The following is a 24,388-nucleotide window of genomic DNA, read 5'->3' as shown; positions in this document are numbered from 1 at the left end:
GCGACTAACATTTTAGCCGGTGGGATGGCAATTCGGGGAGATTAGTCGCCTGCGAACAGGGAGATTTGTCGCGGGCGACTAATCTCCCTGTGTGCCAGAGCCCTAAAGGGTCAGACACTTATTTTTGTTCAAAAGACAATGGCTCTTTGTCCACTACCAACAGTGTTATCTTTAGCATTATCTTTAGCATTACAGTACCATTCATTTGGACATAAAATACAACAACTTCATCCAGATGAAGGTCAAAATTTTGTTCACAAAATATCAGCCCCTGCCAAAAACAGTCCACCAACAATCTAATCAATCAGATTTTCACATTCTATAGGGTGAGTCTAAAAGCAACAAAGCACAGGTGCTGAACTTTAATATTCCATCCAACCCAAAATCACAGGCCTGTCCATCACCAACTGGTAATTTCACCTTTCCATAGTACTGGAGAAGTACAGCAGCATAATGCTGCAAAGGAAAAAACATACCTAGAGTCCTAAGGGTGTTTAGGGTGCAATGTGATCCACAAACCTGACTGGTTTCCTTGGAAACACTGGGTACTGGTTCGCCTACCTATCTGACTAATGATAATCCTGCATTCTATAGTAATGAAGAATTAGTCAACAGTGAAATGTTTCACAACACAAAGTGCATTTAAAAATATTACAAACTTTACTACCTACATGGTGACCTACTGATTGTTTGGTTGCTAAAAATGGAAACATAAGGGTCAAATTATTCTTTACTTGTGGGGAAAAAAAGTAGAAATGTGCATTGAAGGTGGCAACCATCATTGTATTAATTAATGCAAATAAATACAGAAAAGTAAATCAGAATAAAAGAGAAGTAGCTCTATGGCTGCAAGCTGCGTAATCAGAGCTGTACTTTACATTTTAAAGCCTAGTTTGCTCTTACTCACAATGGTGTATGAAACCAAAGGAGAAAAAAATGTGAAACCATTGATTAGAAAAGAGGAGGAAAAAAAAGACATTTAAAGCAACCTGCGCTGAATGAGTGGTCAATCAAAAATTTAGTTTTGTCTTAGTTTGCAAGGTGTTTGTTGTGTGTAATTCTTTTCTTTCCTAAGTATAAACAGAGTTATAGTTAAAGAAAAAAGACCAGCATCATGATGCCACTATCATTGAATGTCACTGTACATATAGTGTTTTTAAAACTGCTGGGAGCAGTGTAAGTTTGTGCCATACATATTGTTTTGAACCTAGTTGAAAAAGCTTTATGTTGGTTTCATCTGACAAAACCTTTTCCACATAAGAACTGGGTCATGTTCATGTTTAGATAACTTCCAAACATGCTTTCACATGGTTCTTTTTGTGCAACAGCCTTCTGTTGTGACATCTTCCCATATAAGCTGATGTTGTGCATAGTTCTTGGTATAGTTGGCGGCGGGTCGGACTGGGTCGCCGGGACACCTGGAAAAATCCTGGTGGGCCGCTGCTCTAGTGGGTTCCCGGTGGAACCCAGACCCGACTCTTGCAGTGCTCCCCCTGCCCGACCGCTTCCTCCCTGACGCATTAAATGTACACGCTCGGGGGGGGTTAGGGGGGCCCCTGAGGGGGGAAGGCGGGTTAGGGGACACCTGCAGGGCCTCTGGGGTGGGAGTCCCAGTGGACCCTTCACCCCCCCAGTCGGACCCTGTGGTTGGCTCATGCCTGGTGAAGGCATTGTGCTGTGAGGATCTATTCTTCAGTATGGACTTGCCATTTTGGCACTCCAAAATTTGGAAAGACAAAAATAGAAATACTGCTAAACAATCTGTTCTGGTGTGGTACAAACTGAAGATGGGTGAAAGTTCATCTTAAAGGATACCGTAAAACATGTAATTTTTGTATAAAAAAAAACAAGCAAAAAATGTGCAGTATTACATAGCTTTAATGGTTTTCTGCACTTTGCATCCAGTTTTAAAGTTAGCATTTGTGGTTACAGATCATTGCACACTAGAATGGAGTTAGTATTTAGACAAGAGCTGGCAGGAGCAGGGTAAAAAAGGAACCCCGTACTTACTGACTGCCCTATAACAGGTACCAAGGACCAGGCCGCTTTTGGCCTGTCAGCACTGAACTCTGCACTTTGCACCAAAATTTTAATTCAGTGCAAGGTGCCAAGCACATGTATGCCCTGGACACAAGTGAAGTTTTGCACCTCTTCGTTCTCTGTCATTTGCATCCTAAACATTAATAACCGAGGCAGATGTTTAATTGCTATGGATAAACCAGTTAGTTTACAGATGATGAAAAATTATGGAAGTAAGCAGATTCCCATTCACTTCCTGTTACCTAATAACTTTGCACGCATGCCAATGGAAGACATATGCTAAATGTATTTTCTATAATGAGACACAACAGGCACAAACAAATAGGACAGCTAACACCACAAGCAACCATCATTCAATTCTGTCCAAAGTCTAGGAGCTGCAATATTTCCTTAACCTAAACCAGATACCTTCCATGAGATATGCAACATATTTCCTGCTGATCCATTACTCTGGATACTTAAAGTAAGTTATAGCAAGCCATCAGCTTTAATAAAACAAAAAAGGTTACAGGGCAGCAATTGTAGGCTTTTTCACTAGTAAGAGAAGGGTGAGTTGCTTCCATTTATAGACAGTGCCGTAAATTAACTAAAATCCTTTAAAGATTCTACATGGCTATGGGTTGAAAATACACAAGATAAATATATTTTGCAAAGCAATTCATATCTTTTAAGATACACATCAATCATAATGCAGTCATCCATCCCCCATACACTCACATCAATATACTACAATCATGTTTTAATCTCTGATAGTTTCTGTTAAGGTGCATGACTGAGCAGCAGAGAAAAAAAAAACCTGCCTCTTATTGCTCATGCTTGAACAGCCTGCGCTGAGCCACCTAAGGGCATACTCCGTAAACATGTGATGAGCTTTACCTAGAATTACCTTACCAATCAATAATCATGCATTATCCCAATGAACACATTTCACACTTAACATAACGGCTATCCATCATGTGGTGTGTCCATCAGGTTAAAACACATTGCCAGCTCTTGCACAAAGAGACACACGTTAGCTTATTTATTATACATATTTGCGTATAAAAGCCAGTAAGCTCTAATGAAATTTAAGATAATATTATGCTATACATGAAAAATCTAAAATCTAATTTTTAAGCATGGCTCCTATTTAATCTAGTTAAATGTACATGCATCTGTATGCATTGTCTTTTTTTCTTTTTGATATTATATAATATGTATAATTTTCTGAATAAAAGTAACCCAAATTTATTGCTTATATATATAAAAAAAAACAAAACATGATCTGTAGGCTATTTAGGAGCATTTCCATTGAATCCATTCCAAACTGTAAACCTAACTATAGACAGGCGGATCTGCTTGTTTTGTAGCCAATTTTCTAACCAAGCAAGGGACTGGTCTGATCATGTGGCACATGTCCAGAAATCTGATCACAAGGTAGGTCTGTTAAGATATGTCAGGTTAGGGCTGGATCCATGGCAGATGCAATCTTCATTATCTTCATTAGCCTTATGACAAAAAACCATGAATGCAAAGTGTGCTGCGTTGGATTGAACTGTACTGTATGTGCAATATGTACCTGTGCCCTGAGGGAGCACCAACAAGGATATGAAAGAGGATATATATATATTTTTTTAATAACTCTTTATATAAGTTTTCAACAGTGCATCAAAAAACAGAATCAGTACAATACAAATACTGAGCTTTACTTACATTGCTTTCATTTTTTTTTAACAAAGGGAAAAAAGAAAGGGGACACATACAAATGAAAAAAGTAAGTTAGTGGAAACAGTATGCAGGAGACTAACAGTCTTAATTGGTTGAGAGATTATTAAAAGAAAAAAAGTTGGTATATGTATCAATCAGTTTTTTTCGGTAGAGAGGTAAGTTACCCAAGGTGACCAAATATTATTACGGAGCTCCATCTTATCGTCCAGAATGGCTGATAAATAATGCATAGAGTGGCTACATGTAAGTCTATCTTTAACCATTGTTATGGAAAATGAGGGAGTCAACCAGTCTAGAGCTATAACCCAGCAAGTAGCTACTAAAATTTGTGCAGTCAGCACAAATGTGGGAGTAAGGTACCAGATAATTTTAATTTTAACATATATCACAGGAAACAGTACACTATAAAATGTATGCCTTTTTATGAAAAATTTATTTTTTTCTAATATAGTACAGTAGTTAATTTGGGTTGAAAAAAAATGAGAAAAATAAAAAAAGGGTTTAAACACGTATATAGGAACAAGGACTGCTCTCACAGGATTTAAAGATCTGCCAAACCAAAATGTAAATGCAAAGAGAAAAAAAAGGGGGTTGACATTTCAGTCTCACACAAATCTTCATCTGGAGTGAAAAACACATATGATATCAAGTCATGCATGTGTAGTGTGCTGCCTTGGATTAAAGGGTACTGTAAAGGCAATATGTTCCTGTTCCTTGCGGAAGCAACATCCAGGATATGAAGGGCATAACTTCAGGGCCACTGTCATGAAAGTATGAGCATTATTGAAATTTACAATGTGAAAATCAGGCACCTTTTGATCCACCTACCAATCAAATAAACCTCTATCTTAATATTGAGCAGTACACAATACAATTGAACTTTTTGTGTGAGGGTAAGGCAAAACTGGTAGGAAGACCTGGAAACCAAAAGCTGCAGCAGTCATGTGCTGATTTCACAGTTAGGGCAAAGGGTGTGTATTTGGAAGCCGTTTTGCAAAGCAAACCACTGTGGCATTTACACAGTACTGATACATATAAGCCATCTATTATTATTATTATCCATCTTTGTAAGTTACACAGGAGGAGGCAGCTCACTGGGAAGTAGAATGATAAAGCTGCACATGCATTTGGTAATTCAAAGTGAAGCCTACAAATGAGACGTCTCATTAGCTGGAGCAGATGGATAAAAATTAAAGGCTGAATCGCCAACTTTTAATTTCCCAATAGCCAGGAAGAGCTTGGAGTCTTGCAGAGTACGACTGTTGAAAAACCAACATGAAAAGATTTTCTCCATCTGTCATAACACATGCCGGAGTGAAATACAACTACCTCCCACCGTCCTTTCTTCTGTAAATGGCAAGGATATGCGGAACGTGTTTTAAACACATGAATATACAACTGCACCCATATATAATCATTTTATCTAGCAGAACATCAAGACAGTTGCCATTTAAGCATGCAAAATTAAGAAACTTTGCTAAGCAACTGAAAAATAAAATATTTCCGTAACAATTGCTTTGGTCTCCCAGGTATAAATGTTCCAGCAGCATAGAATAATATTGGTTTCTAAATATTCTGTATGTCTATTTAATGTCCCTCCGGGGCAAATTGTCTAAAAGTCTTTTATTGTCCTAAGAACTGCAAGTCTGTGTCCCTTGCTAATGCAGTTCAGCATTTTTATTGAAATCATGTATTTTGCAAATCTAAGTAAAAACTAAGGTGGCTACCATTTAAAGTGGAAATAACGCCCCAATAAACCTTTTGCATTCTACTTTTTTCTGACCATATAGAAGTGTTGAATGATTTCCCAAGTACTTAAGCCCCTTGTAGTAAGGTCTCCACAACCCTAACCAAACACAGCACCCTCCCCATTTTTTGAGCATTTTGCTTTTCTGTATTCTCTTCAGCCCCACTGCCAATATGTGCCCAGTACAGTGAGTTTTAACTTAGGGACAGTGTTTCAAAGTCAGAAAATTACAGTAACTGCTGCATAAAATATAATCCACTAATACACAGGATAAGAATTGCCACAATGGACTGGCAATACTTACCTGCCATTGCTCTAATAATAAAGGAAGTACAGTTAAAGGACAAGGAAAGGCTAAGTCACTTGGGGTGCCAAAATGTTAGGCACCCCCAAGTGACTTTAATCGCCTACTTGTAGCCCGGGCTGGTGCCCCTGTTAGGAGAAAACAGCACCAGCCCGGGGTACCTTTAGCGGGTGCTTCCTTCTTCCTGTTTTGTTTTGCTGTGACCCCGGGACCAGCGCATGCGCAGTAGAGTGAAAAGCCGACTTCTCTGTTAAAGTTCGGCTTTTTCAATCTACTGCGCATGCGCCCGCACGCGAAGCAGGAAGCGCTTGCAGCTACCCCGGGCTGGTGCTGTTCTCTCCGAACAAGGGCACCAGCCCGGGGTAAAAGGTAAGCGATTTAAGTCACTTGAATGTTAGGCACCCCCCAAGTGACCTTGCCTTTCCTTGTCCTTTAAACCATGGCAATATGACGTATGCAGTATTTAATGCACAGGGTATCCTATACATTTATAACGCCAGCTTTAATTAGCCTTGTTTACTGCAGTAAGGCTATAGCCTGATTAAAGGACACGTAAACCCTACATATTTCTGAATATAAGTTGGGCCCATCTCCCTCACACACACTGCGTCATTTGTACTGCATATATCCCCTTTGTACACTAACACTATCACATTTTTCGAACTCAAATAGTAGCTTCACCCAGCAGGCTAAACGCTAAACTAACTTTAGATTGCTGTAGCCATGGAAATTATGCTTGTACAAAAACCTATCCAACATCACCTGGCACATTCTATAACCTCACAGCCCCCAAAGTGAAGAATCGTTTTCAGTGCTTCCAATAAAACGCTCATTAATACCGTTCTTAATGACTGGAGTCCAAAACATGAATTGATGTAATTTTGAGTCCCCTCTTGCTCATGTATGACTCTGTGCTCACATGCAAGCCAAGGGCATGCAATGAATGGACAGAGGTGTTTCTGTAACTCATTCACTTTTGTGTTACAGGCAGAGCCCACATATTATGCACAGTAATGATCATAACATCACATTATAGTGGCTGAAGCTAAAATATGATAAATTGAAATAACTATTGAAATTTATTTAGCAATGTTTTTAGTTTATTATATACCAATATGGTGTACTGGCAGCACTGTGTTCATTCTTTGCATTCTGAGCTGCTGCAACTAAAGTTTTAGCCCAAGAACATATAGCATGAAAAAAAGGATGGGATGTTCAGAAGGTGATAATTTTAATGTGGTAGGACAGATCAATATTCAGGCTACATGACACAAACAGCAACAAATAAATGTATTATTTATTACCAAGGTTTTGAGGGGGGTGATAGATATTAGATGACAATTACTACTTTGCCGTCTCTTAGAGGTTTTACAATTGCATGGGCATCCTTAAATCAAAAATCAATAAGACAAGTGTGAGTTTTACACATTCTGCTAAGTGTAAACTAAAGTATAAAGTATACAGGATTATAAAAAAAAATCAAAATTTAACAAAATGTGTTCTTATTAAAGGCACATAGCATTTCATTATTAGTGAAAAAGTACTTTGCACTATACAGTATAGCATTTAAAATGGGAGACATTAGCAGACTGCAATAACTATTATTTGGAAAGCTGCTTCACAAATCTTTCTGTTTAATGTTACTGAACCTGCCTTAGAGGCAAAGGGCCAAATGCATCACAGGGTCACAAGGGAACAAGCAATGGTGCTGATATTTTTTTTGTTCAATTACAATCAGGTACACTGAAGTATAAGGAACTAAATGAAGCTGGTCAAAAGTTAACAGCAACCCATTACTCTCTACCAGTCTTGCATTAAAACTAGAAGATTAAAAAAACACCACTGGCCAGCATTACAACCATTAACCTTTTGTAAAGGTCTTAGGAATAACATATTATTTCTAGTTCATTGTACACATGCATTCACCTGACAGTAATGTAAAAAAATAATATATAGTAGGATATACTGAATTAAAGTTTTCCTCTATAATGTCTTAACTGTACAACTGTTCTGTAGCTATAGAGCTACAATGGCTATAAAGCTATTGTTAAAGCATGTTATTTGTCATGCAAGGTAGACATGGCAAAGTATGACCCATTTTTAAGGAATGTTTAAATCCATTCCACAATAAAGCATCATTAAAAATCTATTACAGTTGGCAATTATAACAAACCCATAGCAGGTTATCTGTCCTTTGTCATTGATGTTAGTGAGTAAAGTTACCATTCAAAAAATGCTGAGCAGCGCACTGCTTTATTTCATTGCAGGTCTACCCAAAGAACTATGCTAGGTGATTATATTTAAGGGGCTCATACTGTTATCAGTGGCTTTTTAAATTATATTAAAAAATAACAATAATTAATCCATTGTACTGTATACAGTTTGTCTGTGGGTATGCAATGGTAGATGGGATAATTGTTAAGAAAGCAGTTTGTTGCCTAGTTTTATATGCACTGTACTCAGTGTACAGCACTATTTTGTTTTCAGAAGGGCCAGTTAATATTGTTTTGTTGGCCCTATGAAAAACATTCTTCCTTGGTCTACAAAGATCTGTTATAGTCATAAGAGAATACAGGCTTACATATAGTAAAATTCAATTATATCTTTAAAAACAAGACAGTAATAATGTGCTGTCTTTGTCTTATAGAAGATGAGAGGAATGGGGGGGGGGGGGGGGGGGGGGGAGACAGACAGCCTGAGAAAGCAAACAAACTTCAATTTCAAACTTTCATATATTGATAGGCAAGATTATATTGCAGCTGACTTGAAGGAAGAGTCTTTCTTGCCTGTTTGATGTTTATATGTAGTGATTATAGAGACTGGTGACTTTATGCCTTCTATATAATTCAACATGTACTATATCATATACATATACTAAATAAAAATCCCAGTTGAATACAAAGCAGGATTTAGTGTTATCGACGTCAATGCCACAAGGCAGTCCATAAATACGAAACTAAGATCAACCATGTTTTAGAGGTATACTTATCTTAGCAGAATATATTTTAGCATTACACAGTTTATTAACTGCTGATTTATAGAAAGGATTTAATCTATGGATAAATGATCAAACAGATAAAATATTATACGATTGGGAAAAAACACACAAATACTTTAAACTAATTGCACAATAATTGCAAAATAACTATGGCATCGTTGTCCAAATCACAAACCCAGTACATAGAATGCAGACTCGATAATTTAAACATTAAGTCCAGGTGTGCATGGATAGGCCTGTGATTTTATACCTTATAAAGGCACTAAATGCATAAGGTTGTATTTTTGATGTTGGGAATGTATTTACCTTATATTAAATATTTTGACTGCACTTTTTTGAACAAATGTGGTGCAGTTTGTGCCAGTCAAGAGATACATTTTTTGTGCAGTTTACTATGGTATCTTCACTGGCAGGTAGTATAGAGCCTTTAAGAGTAATAAAACAAAAATATCACAGATACTGAATGCTCTTTACCAATAAAATGAAACAAATATCTGCTGTAAATTTAAGGAATCCAAGGACCTACCAACAAACTGTTGTGGTCTGGATATATCCAATTCAAATTGTTTTGAAGAAATACTGTCTGCATGCATAAGCTTTTCTTACTTGTAAATTGCGAGCCTGGTATTTACTGCTAGTCACCACACTAAATTAGTGTAGGGAGGGCGATGAATATTAATCACTTACTGGCATTCACTGTTTTTAATAAAGAATAGCTTAGAAGCCATTAAATGGGCAAGTGTAAACAGCAATTCTATAGGTAAAAAATCAAACTGACTGCATGAAAATGTGTCTGCTAAATACAGTATTAAAAACAGTTCTAATTAAATATAAATGCATGTCTCACTGTTTTACATAGTAGATGATCATTCTCTGTAACATTCCCACTGATTGTCTAAACACTGTCTGGCTGATGCATCCTTGGCCAACCATAAAGCCCCAAACCAGGCTACCAAAGAGTTAATCTCAAGCTGCAGGCATACCTTCAGTTGTCTCAATAGTGCCCTTAAGTCTCCCCATATTTCACCTGTTCAGAAGATTTGAAGCCAAACAGGATAAAAAACCTCTGAGCAGGGTAGAGAAGATTCCCACAATGCATCGCTTCTGCCCAGACTTGACGACTTGGGACTGTAGGCGGCGCATGTGCACATGCCCCTCTTCAGCAGCGCTAGCAGGCATGCTCCCCTTCCCAGATAGACCAGCAAGCGTCCGGTTGCCATGTCGACGCACTATATAAATAGCACGTAGAGCGGCGAGCCGGGCCATTTGAAGTGGAAGCAGCAGGAAGGACAGGTGAGTGCTGGTGGGGGGTGGGGGGAGTGGGCAGGGGCAGCGCAAACTGTTCGGACGGGGGGTGCTGGTGGCTCTGCACACTGGTGGGTGGGTGCCGGCGGGGAGCAGTTGGTGGTGGCTCTGCAGCAGGACAGGCAAGTGCTGGTGGGGGCCAGCGCAAGCGGTTCGGACAGGGGGGGTGCTGGTGGCTCTGCACACTGGTGGGTGGGTGCCGGCAGGTGCGGGGAGCGGGGCAGTTGCTGGCGGGTCTGCAGCAGGACAGGCGAATGCTGGTGGGGGGAGCGGGCAGCGCAAACGGTTCGGACGGGGGGGGTACTGGTGGCTCTGCACACTGGTGGGTGGGTGCCGGCAGGTGCGGGGAGTGGGGGGGCAGTTGGTTTGTGAGCTGGTCAAAGTCGCAGAATATTGGGGACGCATGCGCAGTAGAGACGGTGAGGGAAAGGGTATGGGCATCCGTTTTTAGATGGCGGCACTGTTCACTGAAACAAGTCTGTAGTTTGTAGCAGGTGTATCTCTGTTAATCTTTCATTAGGCAAGCCAGAAATACAGCGTTTTTACACAGCAATAGTAGTACTATTTAAAAGTTTGTTTAATAGATTTTAACTTTCCTGGTCCTATAATTAACATTTATTGATTTTGTTAGTAGAAGTAAGGTATAAAGATCCAAATTACAGAAAGACCCCTTATCCGGAATACCATTGGTCCCACGCATTCTGGATAATGGGTCCTGTGCCTGTATTTGTTTTTATAACATACATGATTTGCAACTGTAACAATTATTCTCTGGAACAAATATGTCAGTATTAAAATACTTCCTTGCAATGCAGAACATTTTTGTTCTGGCATCTGTATTTTGCTTCTATTGACCTTTTTAATGCAAAAGTCAACAGTAAATGCATAATTACTGCAAAATGTATAATTACATTTCCACGGTATTCTTTTTGCCTTAGTTATTCCTACTATGTGTAATTCTTAACTGAAAATCAGTGCTGAACGAGCCATCCCTCTTGTCTATCTTTAATTTCCTTTAGAACATCAGTCATAACTAAAATCAATCTCTAACAAGACGTACCTGTCTTCCAGCTTTAATTTCCTTCAAAACGTTTTCATAACAAACCTCTTCCACGTCATGGAGTTGTTGAGTCTGCATAATAAAGTAGAATCGTTATTAAGTTCAAAAGATATACATGATTAGACATAAGGTTATGGTCATGTCAGAACAACACAACTATGTGCAACATTAAGACTGATAGAAAAAAGTGAAAGGAAAAAAAATTAACATTTTAAGCAATATCGCACCATTGTGGTAGCGTTTACGTTTTAAATTCTTCTTTACAAAATTACTAGAATATTATACCTGACCAAGGACCTTATACAACTCTTTGGAAGGTATTGCTATTTTTAGCTAATCATTCAACTATATAAAGAAAGGAGAATAAAAAAATATTCTAAAATAGGGCTATTTAATTTCCCAGGTGGTTTCACCACAATCATCATCACCATTGACCATAATCTAAAAGAAAATGTTATTATGCTATATCTAGAAAACTGTATGGGTGTCAGGTCCTATTTATTACTGTGAATTCAGTAAACCAGGCAGTGCGGAAGCCATCAGAATACCATTTAAAGCTCTATGTCTATATGTGAGATCATAACTATATCATTAGAGTGTTCTTCAGTTTTGTAAAATGCTGCAAAGGCTTTCTTTGTGCTGGTTTTTCAACTTCACAATTTAACTATTTAGGGCTAAGACACATGGGGCTATCGTAGTCACGGTGTCTAATCACAGCGATTTAGGTTCCACAGACTGATGTAGAAGATGCTGTGACCAATTTGCGGTGCAACAATTAGTTGCCGCAACTTTTTAAAAAGTAGCAGTGACAAATTTCCCTGTGTATCTTAGCCCTTACCAGTTAAAAGCACTCGGCAATTAAAAATTTTATATAGTCATAAAGTTTGAATGTAATACCCACATAAATAAATGTTCAGGGACACTTCATAATACATATGCCATATCAACAGAATAAAAACCACACAAAACCTCCATATTTAGAACTATGCTACCTAAAATCTGCTTTGGTAGTTAGTAAACAGTCGATAAGTTTATCAAAGAAGTAAGTTTTGGATAGAATATTTTCTAATCCAAAAATGTTTTCTAAAGCTCCAAAAAACTCCAAAAGAATGCATTTCAAAAACAATATTGCTACATGTTAAAATACACTTTGTGCAGTATGTATAAGATATATTTTTTGAACCTTTAGACTACCTTTAGCAAGTTAATTTGGCTAGTGTACGCCTGTAATACATAACACAGGATCAAACAACGAAGATTTCTAACAGACAATAATAATGATGGTATTATATCAAAACACTCAACTTTATGGTCAAGCTCAGTTGTTTAAAGCAAGGTCACATTTCAGAGATACAATTAAGAAACGACTATGTCTTTATCAAGCTCATTTTAATTTAAATGTACAGGCAAAGTACAATCTGGATAATTAAGAAGAAGCAATGGCAGTTTTTATAGGCAGATACTTGATACAATTAATGAAGGTTAAAATATGCACATTGCAATAAGTGCCATATGGCAAACTATCCTTTTGTGAATAAACTTGAAACCAGAGCTCCCTACGGTTGGCAGGTACCTTTCTTTTCTGCAATGCAGATGAACAGGGTCTTTAAACCAAGAACGCCAGGTGCAACATATTCCACTAAGCCTTCTCAAAGTATAAAGGATTAATTATATAAAGGCACTGTTTTTACATTAGTATAAATAGATACACAATATGCAAGGATTTTGCTTAGAAACAAAGACAGTTACAAAACTGTGTGCCATACTATTAAGACTAATGAGACTTGCAATATGTATGTGTCAGGCACGGAAAAACTTGAAAGAAAATAAGACAAGAATGTAATCAGATGCAATTGTGCATCCAAACCATCTCATTTCTCTATCATACCTTTTTCTTTGTGTTACATTACACTAGTTGAGTTATCCAATTATTTAGAATGGTTCTGTTAAATGACTCTTGAAAAAACATATTAAAATACTTTTCCACTGTTCTTATTAAAAGAAAAATAGAAAAAAAAACTAGAACAAACAAGCAATCTGTAATTTTCTCACTTAAAATATATGCTGCACAAAATATGTAATTCCTCTTCAATAATGTCAAACAACGCCAAGCTAATGTATAGTACACTGCAATGTGTAAAGAATGCTCATTAATATATATGTCATTATGCAAGTACCATACTTCTGAAAATACAATTGCATATATGAGCACTCTCTAGCAAAGCACATTATTGTAAGAGCTATGCCTATATTAGACCATGGACAGAAAACAAGGACCTCCCAGTGAACTGAAAGGTCCCACAGTCAATACACATCTGGGTGCTGCTCCATCCCCACAAAGTCTAGAACTGTACAAACAGTCTTTCATTGGAGAGGCACTGAATCAATGGTTTAACCTCTGAAGCCTTCTATGGATCTCTATAGAAGAGAATACTTTAAAAACAAAAATTAAAGCAAATTTAAATGGTGCTGAGGAGAGCATTTTCTGAATATTTTCTGATATTTTTTTTAATTATATTAAAGCCTTTACATAATTTTAAAAACAGAGAACTTAGTTTTAGGGCACTGTTTAATATTTTTGAAAAACTAATACCACTAGGATAGAAGTCGACCCATACAATAGGCTTCTGATTAGAGAGGCAGCTACACAGAGAATTAACCTCTGGTTTGTTATCTTTGGATTTATATAGAAGGTGGCAGGGGGCTGAAAAGGGGGCTTTTTAAAGCCTTTAATTGCATTCAAAAGAATATTATAAAAAATAATACAAATAGCTGCCAGCGGGGAACCTCTCTATTTACTACAAAATGATATGGAAGTCTATAATAAAATATGGTACCCGTGGCATATGAAAATGATCTTTAACTCTTCCTAGCTTTGCATGTGCACTCTTCCCCCCCCCTCACTTGCCAAAAGATTTTAATAATTTTTTTTTTCATTATTTTCCTTTAGCCATATAGAACTGCCATGTTAACTCAGCACTTTACAAAGGTTGTTCATCATTCACATGAGCTCCTGCTCAAGTGCAGCTTTCAATCTATGGTCCCTATCACATTAATATAAAAGAACTGTCAGTTTTACCTGGAGGCAATTAATCTGCCTTTATGTCCTCTGAGTCAGGTCAGAAATGAAAGGGACCCTGCCGCTACAAGGCAGAACTACTAACCTCTGGGCCACCATGCCTTCCCAAGACTATTTATATTTTAACCTGTTATCCAACCTTTCCCTGTTATACACACTGCCCCCCTGTTGACATATAGTCTATAACATTTTTCTAAGCAAGTCAATCTGCCTTGCAAAGTATTGCCCTCTTGTTCTATTGGTCAGCTGAGCCTGAAAATGCACAGCACAATTATTAAAGGGAAAATATGCTTTTGGTGTAACTATTTTGCAAAGAGGGTAGCCACTCACCACATGGAGAGCTTGTAAGAAAACATGGGACAAAGGCAAATAGTGACAAAAGGGCTCATGGGGATGCAGCCTTTGTGCTTTGGGAATTTTTTTTTATCAGCAAGGATTAGATATGCTACTCCTGATAAAAGAGGCACATTGCCATTTAGACTGCAAAAAAACAAAAAAAAAAAAAAAAAAACCTGACCTGAACACATCTGCCTATATTAATGAGACAAAATCTCTCCTGAACAGATTGCAAAACTAGTACACTTATTTCAAAAGATTATTGCAATTAAACTGTCTGCCTTAAAGGACAATGAAAGGTTAATATAAATTAAAAGTAAGCCTAAAGGCATTATTTTTAAGAACTTACTGCATATCTAAATTCCCAGATCCCTGCTTGTGTCTCTGAAATATGGTGCTGGCAGCCTACAGCAGTGTGAAGACTACAGTGACATCACTGAAATCTCTCTGTCTTTCCTGTAGGCTGCCAGCGGCAGCCTTCCTATTCTCTGAGCATGTGTGTAACTTGATCCTGTCTCCTGTTCTGAGCTACACATGCCCACCAGCCAATCAGAAGCGGATCTGGCAGAGGGGAATGAAACACATGTGCAGTATGAAGCAAGGAGGGAAAGGAAGGGAGAATACCTTTTTAGAGATGGTTGTCTGTTCTAGAAAATGTGAAGTAAGTGTGACTGAGTAAATATTTGATTAGGTGAGCCAGAAGTGTAGCGTTTTTACTAAACAATAGGAGGACTATTGGGCAGTATGCTTTTTAAATTTTGACTTGCATTCTCCTTTAAAACTTGTCTTGTCATTGCCAGCAATGTAAATTACAATATGTAAGTCATTTTCCTGCATTTGTGTGACACTGCATTGGTGGGTATTTGCTAATCTGCAGCAAATCAAATTGTGACCAGTAGCAAGTCATTTTAGCTGTTTTGCCACACACAATTTAACACAGTGTGCAAAAAATTTCGTGTATCACTGCCCTAAGGGCGAAGACACACAGACGATTAGTCGCACAACGTCTAATCTGTGTAGAAAACCTTGCTAGTGATTATTCGCAGCAACTTTTATTGTACCCTACAGCAGAAAAGTCACTGTGATTAGTTGCCGCGTCAGACTAACTTAAAAGTCGCGGTAACTAATGGTCCCGTGTGTCTTCGCCACAAGACCCTTTCTTGTTAGACTCTTTCTCGCTTTCTTGTTACGCCCTACTATAGTTATACCTGTTTACCAACTTGCCACTAAGCCATCCCAATAATCTCAATAACACTTTTTTAAGACTAGGGAATAATTTCAATATTGTATAATTGCAACATGCTACAAAAAACTCAGTCAACTGAGTTTGCATGAAAATGTTATAGAACAATTCCAAGCTACATAATATTATCCAGGAATAGAAAAAAAGTAATATCAAGTGCACATTCCTTAGCATATCCATTAATAATAGGACGGATACAACTAAAGACACCTCTCTCTTTTTCCACTAGCAGTTTGCACATTTTATATGTTAAGCTAGCCATTAATGCTCACATCAGAAACATGCATAAATCAATAACGCAGAATGCTTTTAACTGAATTACCCATTGTGTTTCCAAAAGCTAAACATTCATACTTGCCTTGTTGGTTGATTTTATTCCAATAAATGTTTGCCCGAGAGGAACAGGCCGGAAACGTCCATCAAAAAAGAAAAGGCCAATGAAAGGATTGACATGCAGGAACGAAGCCACATCTAGGTAATTGGGAAGAGTAGCGGAAAGACCCAGAATCCTGATCATACTCTGTGTTGATTCCACCTTAAAAGTCAACAAAAACAATAGTGAGAAATCCTACTTTGGTTTAAAGCTAATGTCATATTTTCTTTCCCCATCACTGAATTTAAAATTATAACATTATAAGAGAAACAGTGAAATAATATCATTGTATTACTAAATGAACTATAATTATTTTACTTGACTTACAGTATTTAAACAGTAATAACAGCTTTGCTGCAGGATTATTGGTTCGCATTGCAACGGCATAAGCAATACATGTTAGCTAAATCATAAACATTTATCTGTTACATTCAAAATGAATGCAAATAAAGATATGCAGGAAGTGAAAGGTTGTTTTGTATATTTAAATAAATAGAGGAAATATAATTGCTACAATTCTACACACAAGCAGAGTAGGCCAGGCATAGTATGGCACACACAGGAAGGGTAGGGCAGGCATAGTATGACACACACAGGCAGCATAGGGCAGGCAGAGTATGGCACACACAGGCAGCATAGGGCAGGCAGTGTATGGCACACACAGACAGGGTAAGGGAGGCAGAGTATGGCACACACAGGCAGGGTAGGGCAGGCAAAGTATGGCACACACAGGCAGTACTCTGCCTACCCTATGCTGCCTGTGTGTGCCATACTCTGCCTCCCCTCCCCTGCCTGTGTGTGCCATACTATGCCTGCCCTATGCTGCCTGCGTGTGCCATACTCTGCCTGCCCTATGCTGCCTGTGTGTGCCATACTCTGCTTCCCCTACCCTGCCTGTGTGTGCCATACTATTCCTGCCCTTTGCTGCCTGTGTGTGCCATAATCTGCCTGCCCTATACTGCCTGTGTGTTCCATACTCTGCCTGCCCTATGCTGCCTGTGGGAGATGAACCTGGCAGGGGTTTGTTCTGGAAGTTTGTTAGTATATGGATTTATGGGTATGTCTTATTCGTATGTATATTTTGCTGTGCTACCACCATTATTGTGGGTATGGTTTTAAAAGCACTTTTGATAACATGGGTGTGGTTTGAAGTGGGTGCAGTTTAAAAAAGGGTCAAAATTGGCTTCCATTATCGTCTCTCCATCATTAAGGCCAGAAAAATTATGGCCCTCAGTACCACGGAAGTTGGAGAGCACCGATCTAAACAAAACTACATGATGCTGTGTGTGTGAATAGCTTCCAAAATAGTAAAGGGTCATTTTGATGCACCAAGAAATAATACAGCACCTAAAAGAAACCTGCACAGGCACTTGCACAAAGTGCACAAAGAAAATGATAATAATATTAGAAGAACACAAGAAAAGGGGATAACATAAGTGCAAGTAAGTGAAAAGAACCCAGGTGCATTCCACAGGTAAAATACACTATAAAGATGCATTATATCAAGTGTACAAATGTATGGTGCACTGGGTAAAAGACTTGGAAATATTTATTAAATTATGCAAACTAAATTTGTAAATCCTAATGAAGTTAGTCACCCTGCCATATCAAAACAGATTAAAACTATATCTTTAGATGTAATTATAATGTCACACTTGAAAGGCTCAATTTGGTTGTATTAAGAAATGAATACATTTGAAGTATAATTTACATTACTACAGAAAATGTCAAGTACACATACAAGTGTTGACTTCAGCTTAGGTAATTAGTCGTCAAGTTTTGATTATATTCATTTTAAGTATTGCAGGAGTAGTTCTTGGGCACTGGTATAAACATCTGAAATCAAGTGACCTTTATAGCTCAGCTCTCTGTATTGTAAATCAACAGATGCGATGGTTTAAGGTATAATAAATACCATAAGAAAGGTGAATCTGACAATTCAAAACTACTTGTGCCATCATATTTGCAGGCTCTTTTTTTTAATTCTAAAAAGTTTTTAGGAAGCTTTCCTGAGATACACCAACTTTGTTTGGGTCAGGTTATGTCAAAGAAAGAAAGTGCTTACAGAACTGGAAGTCTATGTTGTCCTGAATATAACTGAACATTGGATCATCCCTTTCAGGTACTTTACATCTGGCTCTATTTTATGTTGGCTATACAGCAACTTTTAGGTGAATGTTAAAATATCAATACTGTACTAATCACATGAATGCAGTTATTGGATCCATTATTCAGAAAGTTCCGCATTATGGAAAGGCCATCTTCAATAGACTACATTTTAATCAAATAATTCTAATTTTTGAAAATGTTTTTCTCTGTAATAACAAAATAAAACCTTAATCCTAGGATATAATTAATTCTTATTGGAGGTGAATTAATTCCTTTGGAACTATGACTATGACTGATATAAACAGTGTATTTCTGAATGCAATTACTTTAGAGTTGGCAACAGGTGTCAGTGGCGGGCTTCTAATGTCGCAACAAAATGCATTTCTTAGAACTGCCTTTTCTGAAGCACTTCTCACACAAACTTGATGAAACTAAGTGCCAGGAACACAACTAACAATGTACAGGAAACTTGCAAAGAACAATATTTTGATACAAAACACATAAACCAATTGGTTGGTTTCTGCTGTCTGTTTGCACAAAAACCTTGAAATTTACAGGATAGTGTGTGTGCATGCGTGCTTGGACAGACAGAATGTCATGTAAATTAAAGACACGGTAGCAGTCAATTATTTCCTCAGTAGATTTCACTGCCTACCAGAATATTTATGTTCAAATACTTGAAGCATACCGTTTGCCAGGAGTCGTGCCTTGCAGCAAATTTACAACTGAATGCACAATGTCTTACATTAAACATGTAATAAAGATTTCCTACATACAAAGGGAATAAGTACAGAGTAGACACAGATGGCAATGTGCATTCCACTTGGTTGGAATACAGGCTCCAAGTGCAATACAAGTTGTAGATGCCTTTCTTATTACATAGCAAGAACTATGTCACTAGTAACATAACACAGTTATGGCATGAAGCCCCTGACTGTGGACACAAGTGTAATTTCTAATTTTACCATTTCACATATCCTTTACCCCATGCTTAATATTTTTTTTTTATAAACTTATTAAGAGCAAACATCATTTACAGTGCAGCTATATTAAAAAAATAACGATAAGAACTAGATGTCCAGAAGAAAACACATATTGATTGCCGCTGATGGCACTACTACTTTTTATTTCTGGCTGCTGATGCATGATCTTTCTGTATGAGACTCTTATTGCTAATAACAAACTCAAGGGGGGATATTTATTAAAGTGATACTGACACGAAAAAACAACTTTTTAAAATATAAATCTACATAAAAAGTTGCCTATAGGTTGTGTTGATCATTTTTTACTGATAGGGCTGCTTTTGTAAGTAATTGTTACTTTAAATCCCAAAAACTGTTTTGCCAGCCTGACTGTCCCTTCTCAGCCTGTCAGTTATAGCTTCTAATGCTAACGGCCTCCTGCTGGACAAATATGGCCGCCCCCTCATAGAGGAACATGGGGGATCAGATAGGGAATGTAAAAGCTTGGACAAATAATTTTATGGCAAAATTATAAATAGCATGCAAAGACAATGTTATGACAGATGTAAAAATAATTTCATTTCTGGTGTCAGTATCTCTTTAAGACACGAACGCTCGGATCGTTCATTCGAACAGTCCGAGCTTATTTTCGTCAATTTTTTTGCGCTTGCACGACTTTTCCGTACGTCCGCGCAACTTTTTTGTACGCTTGCTCGAAAAAGTAAGCATTTTTGTGATATTTGCAATCTTCAGAAATTATTGTATCCAATCCGAATTTTTCCCTTTCGGGATTCTAACTCGTGTTTTAATGAATCGGCCCCAAGGGGTCCTTTTTTTCCTCCCTTGAGAGCACAATATACAGCAAAGTATCAGTCAGGAAATTCCACTGACATAATCTCTGCCCATCCTCTTGCTTTGGTGATTAGGGCATATGCAAGAGGTCCTGCTGTACTGTGCATCTGTCAATTGCTGAAGATCAAGGTTGCCCCTCAGTTCTACTGCCAGATTTAGCCACAGGTATCCAGTGACGAACTGGGAAGATTTGTTTTTTCTATTTTTAGAGCAGTTATTTTTTTTTTAAATTTAACATATAGGCACCCAACTGATTACCTAGGCATGGGCCCTGGAGTCAGTAGCCATTTAACTGTAGACTTCATCATTATGTTATTTAATCATGTGTTGTTTATTCTCAGAAAATATTTCTTTTTTTCTATTTTACACTAAGTTGGTGATATAAAAAGGAAGAAGGACCTACAGTGCCCCTCTGTAAACAAAGATTAAGAAGGAAAGGTTAGATTCTTTCATGACATGCTAAAAAAAAAATCCTTTATTAACCACACACCTAATATTATGTCTAGATGCAGGTTACTGATGGTAATCTGGGTAATTCCAAAAAAATAAATATTAAATATTACTCTGATAATTTTGGTACCTTTTTTGACACTATTGATTGTGTACACTATACAGTAATAATGCCTGCCTCTGGTACAATTTTTGTTTGCTTTCTTTACTACCTATAAATGTCTCCTAAGTTTTATATGTAGCTCAATTACCCGGTAGAGGCATTTTCATAGACCAATTTGTCACTGCACGATTCTTTGAAAATCAGATGAGAGCCCATTTCCTAAAGGACTATTTCATCTTAACCAAACAAAAATGATAAATCAGAAAGAGTATCATAAAACCTTTACTTTTAAATCACAATGTAAGCACAGACAAAAGCTGTTAAAATGCATTGAAATAATAACATTTTCCCTATAATACTGGGGAGTAGGTTCTACATCAGGACTATATCACAGTCCAGATTAGTTGGCTTATATTTACCTATCAAATAGCAAGTAAAAGGCATAAAAAATAATTAAGAAGAGAAAATATTTTAACTCATCTAAATAACAGTAACAAAACCAGCCAAACTTGCTTATTTATTGCATCCATTTGCAATGACTGTACCTTGGGAAAACAAAAACTATACAAAGCTATGTATGCCTGATGAATTACACACAGGAAACCAAAACTGGTGGGGGATACACTGTTATTTATCATTTGTAAGAATCCTTTGCCAAGGCAATCATCCCTGCAGGCAAAATTCTTCTGCTTAAAAAAGGATTTATGGAAGAAAAATGCAGCTATGGCAAGATAAGCTCCCCTTTTATATAAAGTATAATAAAAGCAGACTGTAAAGTTTGTTCTTAAATCTGGTCTGCTGGTGGCAAGGTAACTTTGTAGCCCTGTATCATGATCACCGAGAATGTTAAAAATAGGGGTCAGAGAAAGATGCAATTGCAGTAGCAGTCTAGACATAAACCTGATTAAATGGGCCAATACAAAAAAAAATACCAAATAAATAAATGAGCTTGGTGCTTTTGGGCTAATAGGGAGGAAATGCTGCTCCACCTGGTCATGTCAGCAAGCAAAGAGAAGTCGTACAGCAAAAAAAAAAAAGTTGTGGTCACAAAAAATTCATACAGAGACAGAGAGGTCTGACAAGAACAGACTGTGCACTGTTGGACTATGAAAGAAAGTAAAGAAATAACTCTGTTTCACAACATTTTTGGGGTCCCTGTCTGTTTTCTGCTCATAAATCCTATCACGCATCACATTTAATTATTTGATATCTATGCGTCTAGCAATAGTGTAATAATGTTAAAAATGGAGGGGGGAAAAGCAAAGGGGTTATTTAAGGTGCCAGACTTTGCCAAAGGCACTGTCTAAATGAAACAGTTTGACATAAAATGTAATGACAGCCTCTTTTTAAGGCATACTTGAGAATCACTGATCAAGAGTGCTAAAGCTTTTAACCATTTTGAAAAAATGATGATTACAACTAAAACTGTGTATGCTAATGATGATTAAAAAAGATACAAGTTATAGGAAAGAATATTAATCCAAAGCAATAAGAAACCTTTTTTATGTTCTCTGAGAATCATTAGTAGGAATAGAATTTAAGGGGAAGTATGTCACCCTGTATTTTGTTTTTAATGCATGTAGTTCTTGGAAATGGACTTGCTAATAAACAACATGGTTCAGTCCTACATACATAAATGTCTACCTGTTGTGGCAGCCTGAAACAAAGGCAGATATACCTATGCATTATATCATACAACAATGTAGCCTCTCCTTTTGCAATAACTGTAAATCATAATCTTTGATTTATTGACAGTCATACAAGACTTTTTCAAATGTAAGAAAAGGCACACCTCCAGGGTCTGATCCGATTGCCCACTTGCTCATCTCAGGAATGACATTATTTTCTCCTGAGGCAAATTGGAGAGTCTTGAAATTAGGGTTTTTTTCTCTTCCTCTAGTCTAGATCAACTAGCAGTAAAGTAAGTACAAAAGTTGTGTTCCAGAAATACATTGCAGGTCACCAATGGATATCGTCAGATAAGCAATACAGACACAGATACTATCATTATACAATAGAATGTTTCTAACCTGTCCAATCGACTAAATGGCTGATCACCACAGTGTAAAAAATTGTCAGAACAATAATTCAGAGCCAACGCATGGTCTGAATATCCTACGAAACTTTGTTTCATACAGTAATATCGGTATGTGTATGGCCAGCTTTAGGCAGGCTTCACTTAGAAAAAAGGTTAGACTTCATTGATGCATGTCTTTTTTAACCTTATTAAAAAGAAGACATTCTTTGAACCAACTTTTGAAGTCCAGTGCATTCAACACTATTTAGTTGTATGTAATACACAGTTTTAAAGATCCATGCGAATATACATAGCTGAAAAGATCTAACAAAAATGATTTAAAAAAAAAAATAACTTTAAAGATCTGAACATTTATATATACAAAGGCAAATGCCATATGGGGCCGATTCTGCGTGCAGGCACATGGACTGGATTTTGGTTTCAAAACGCACAAGTATGCATTTCGGCACCGAAAACCAATCCATGTGCTTGCACCCAGGATGATGAAATGGCACTGGGTGCAGGCAAGGGAAATGGATGATGCCAGTGTAGGGGCTGATTCTTGGCCTGCTGATAAATGCAGGTAGCATTAGTCTAAATTAATTCCACCCCTAGACAAAAATGAACAAACAGAAAAAGCAATATTCAGCTCCAACTCACTTGAATATTTATAGAGAACCTGTTCTTACAAAGCATGCATAACAAGGTTGTTTCCATTGCAACAGGGAATTCATTTTACACCAATCTGGACTTGCCAAAGTGCACTGCAATCCGTAGCACCAATGTTTAGAAAACAAAAACAAAACAAAAAAAGTGTATAGAGTATAAAAAGTGGCGATAAAAATCCTACAACAAGAATTCAGCAGATATACATTAACTGAAGTTTATTCAGGCTGAATCACAGTATAAAATGCAGCAAACAAATTGTAATTTTCCCTTTTTATTAACACAGTCTTCACTGACAGACAGCTTTGCAAGGTCATTTCAGAAACTATAATAGTTTGTTAGACTTAAGATATTAACATGTAAATGTATGCAGTCTGAGTTGGTTTGGCCCTTCTGATAGGGTACTGCTTTAACCTCCCCATATATCAAGAAACACTTTATTTAAAGGAGAAGGAAAGGTAAAAACTAAGTAAGCTTTTTTTTTTTTTAGAAAGGTCTATGTAAATACAGCCATAAGCACTCACAGAAATGCTGCACTCTATCAAAAGAAAAACAGGATTTCTTGTCTTCTTTTTTGTAAACATGTTGTTTGAGTGTTGTACTTCCTCTCTCAGAAAAATCCTTAATTACTGTGGCCAGATTCTGTGCAGCTCTCCCCTCTCTCCTGCTCCCCCCTCCCATAAGAATGCTAAGAACTCCCTCCCCCTCCCTTAAGAATGTGTGAGCTGAGCTATAACACTGCAAACAGGAAGCTATTTAAAATGACAGCTGTTGTCTTAAGCAAATGGAGAAAGCTTCTATGGCTCCTTACTTAGGTATGACAATGCTTTCTGCCAAATAAATATATTGTTCTAGGTGGCACTAATTTGGCAGTAAAATGCCAAAATGACTTTCCTTCTCCTTTAATACAGTAGGTATTTTTTAGAAGTGAAATGTAAAGTGTGAAGAATTTAAGATACATATTGATTTTTGCAACAGCTTGAAATGGACTCTACAGGAGATAGCCTGTCTGCAATTCAGAGTTTTCTAGATAACAG

General features: G+C 37.4%; 1 protein-coding gene across 3 annotated transcripts in view; it reads right to left on the bottom strand.

Moving 5' to 3' along the window:
* ascc3 (activating signal cointegrator 1 complex subunit 3) overlaps nucleotides 1-24,388 on the bottom strand; it is a 316,582-nt gene that overhangs the window by 165,217 nt on the left and 126,977 nt on the right. For all 3 annotated transcript variants that reach the window (XM_031901620.1, NM_001374735.1, XM_031901619.1), the window contains 2 exon segments: nucleotides 16,178-16,354; nucleotides 11,162-11,233 (listed from right to left, as the gene is read on the bottom strand). In XM_031901620.1, coding sequence (XP_031757480.1) covers nucleotides 11,162-11,233; nucleotides 16,178-16,354 — 249 coding nt within the window.

The sequence above is a fragment of the Xenopus tropicalis genome, chromosome 5, assembly GCF_000004195.4.
Source record: "Xenopus tropicalis strain Nigerian chromosome 5, UCB_Xtro_10.0, whole genome shotgun sequence".
NCBI lineage: Eukaryota > Metazoa > Chordata > Amphibia > Anura > Pipidae > Xenopus > Xenopus tropicalis.
Note: the sequence above shows the minus strand (reverse complement) of the source record. Positions and strands in the feature narration are given on the sequence as shown.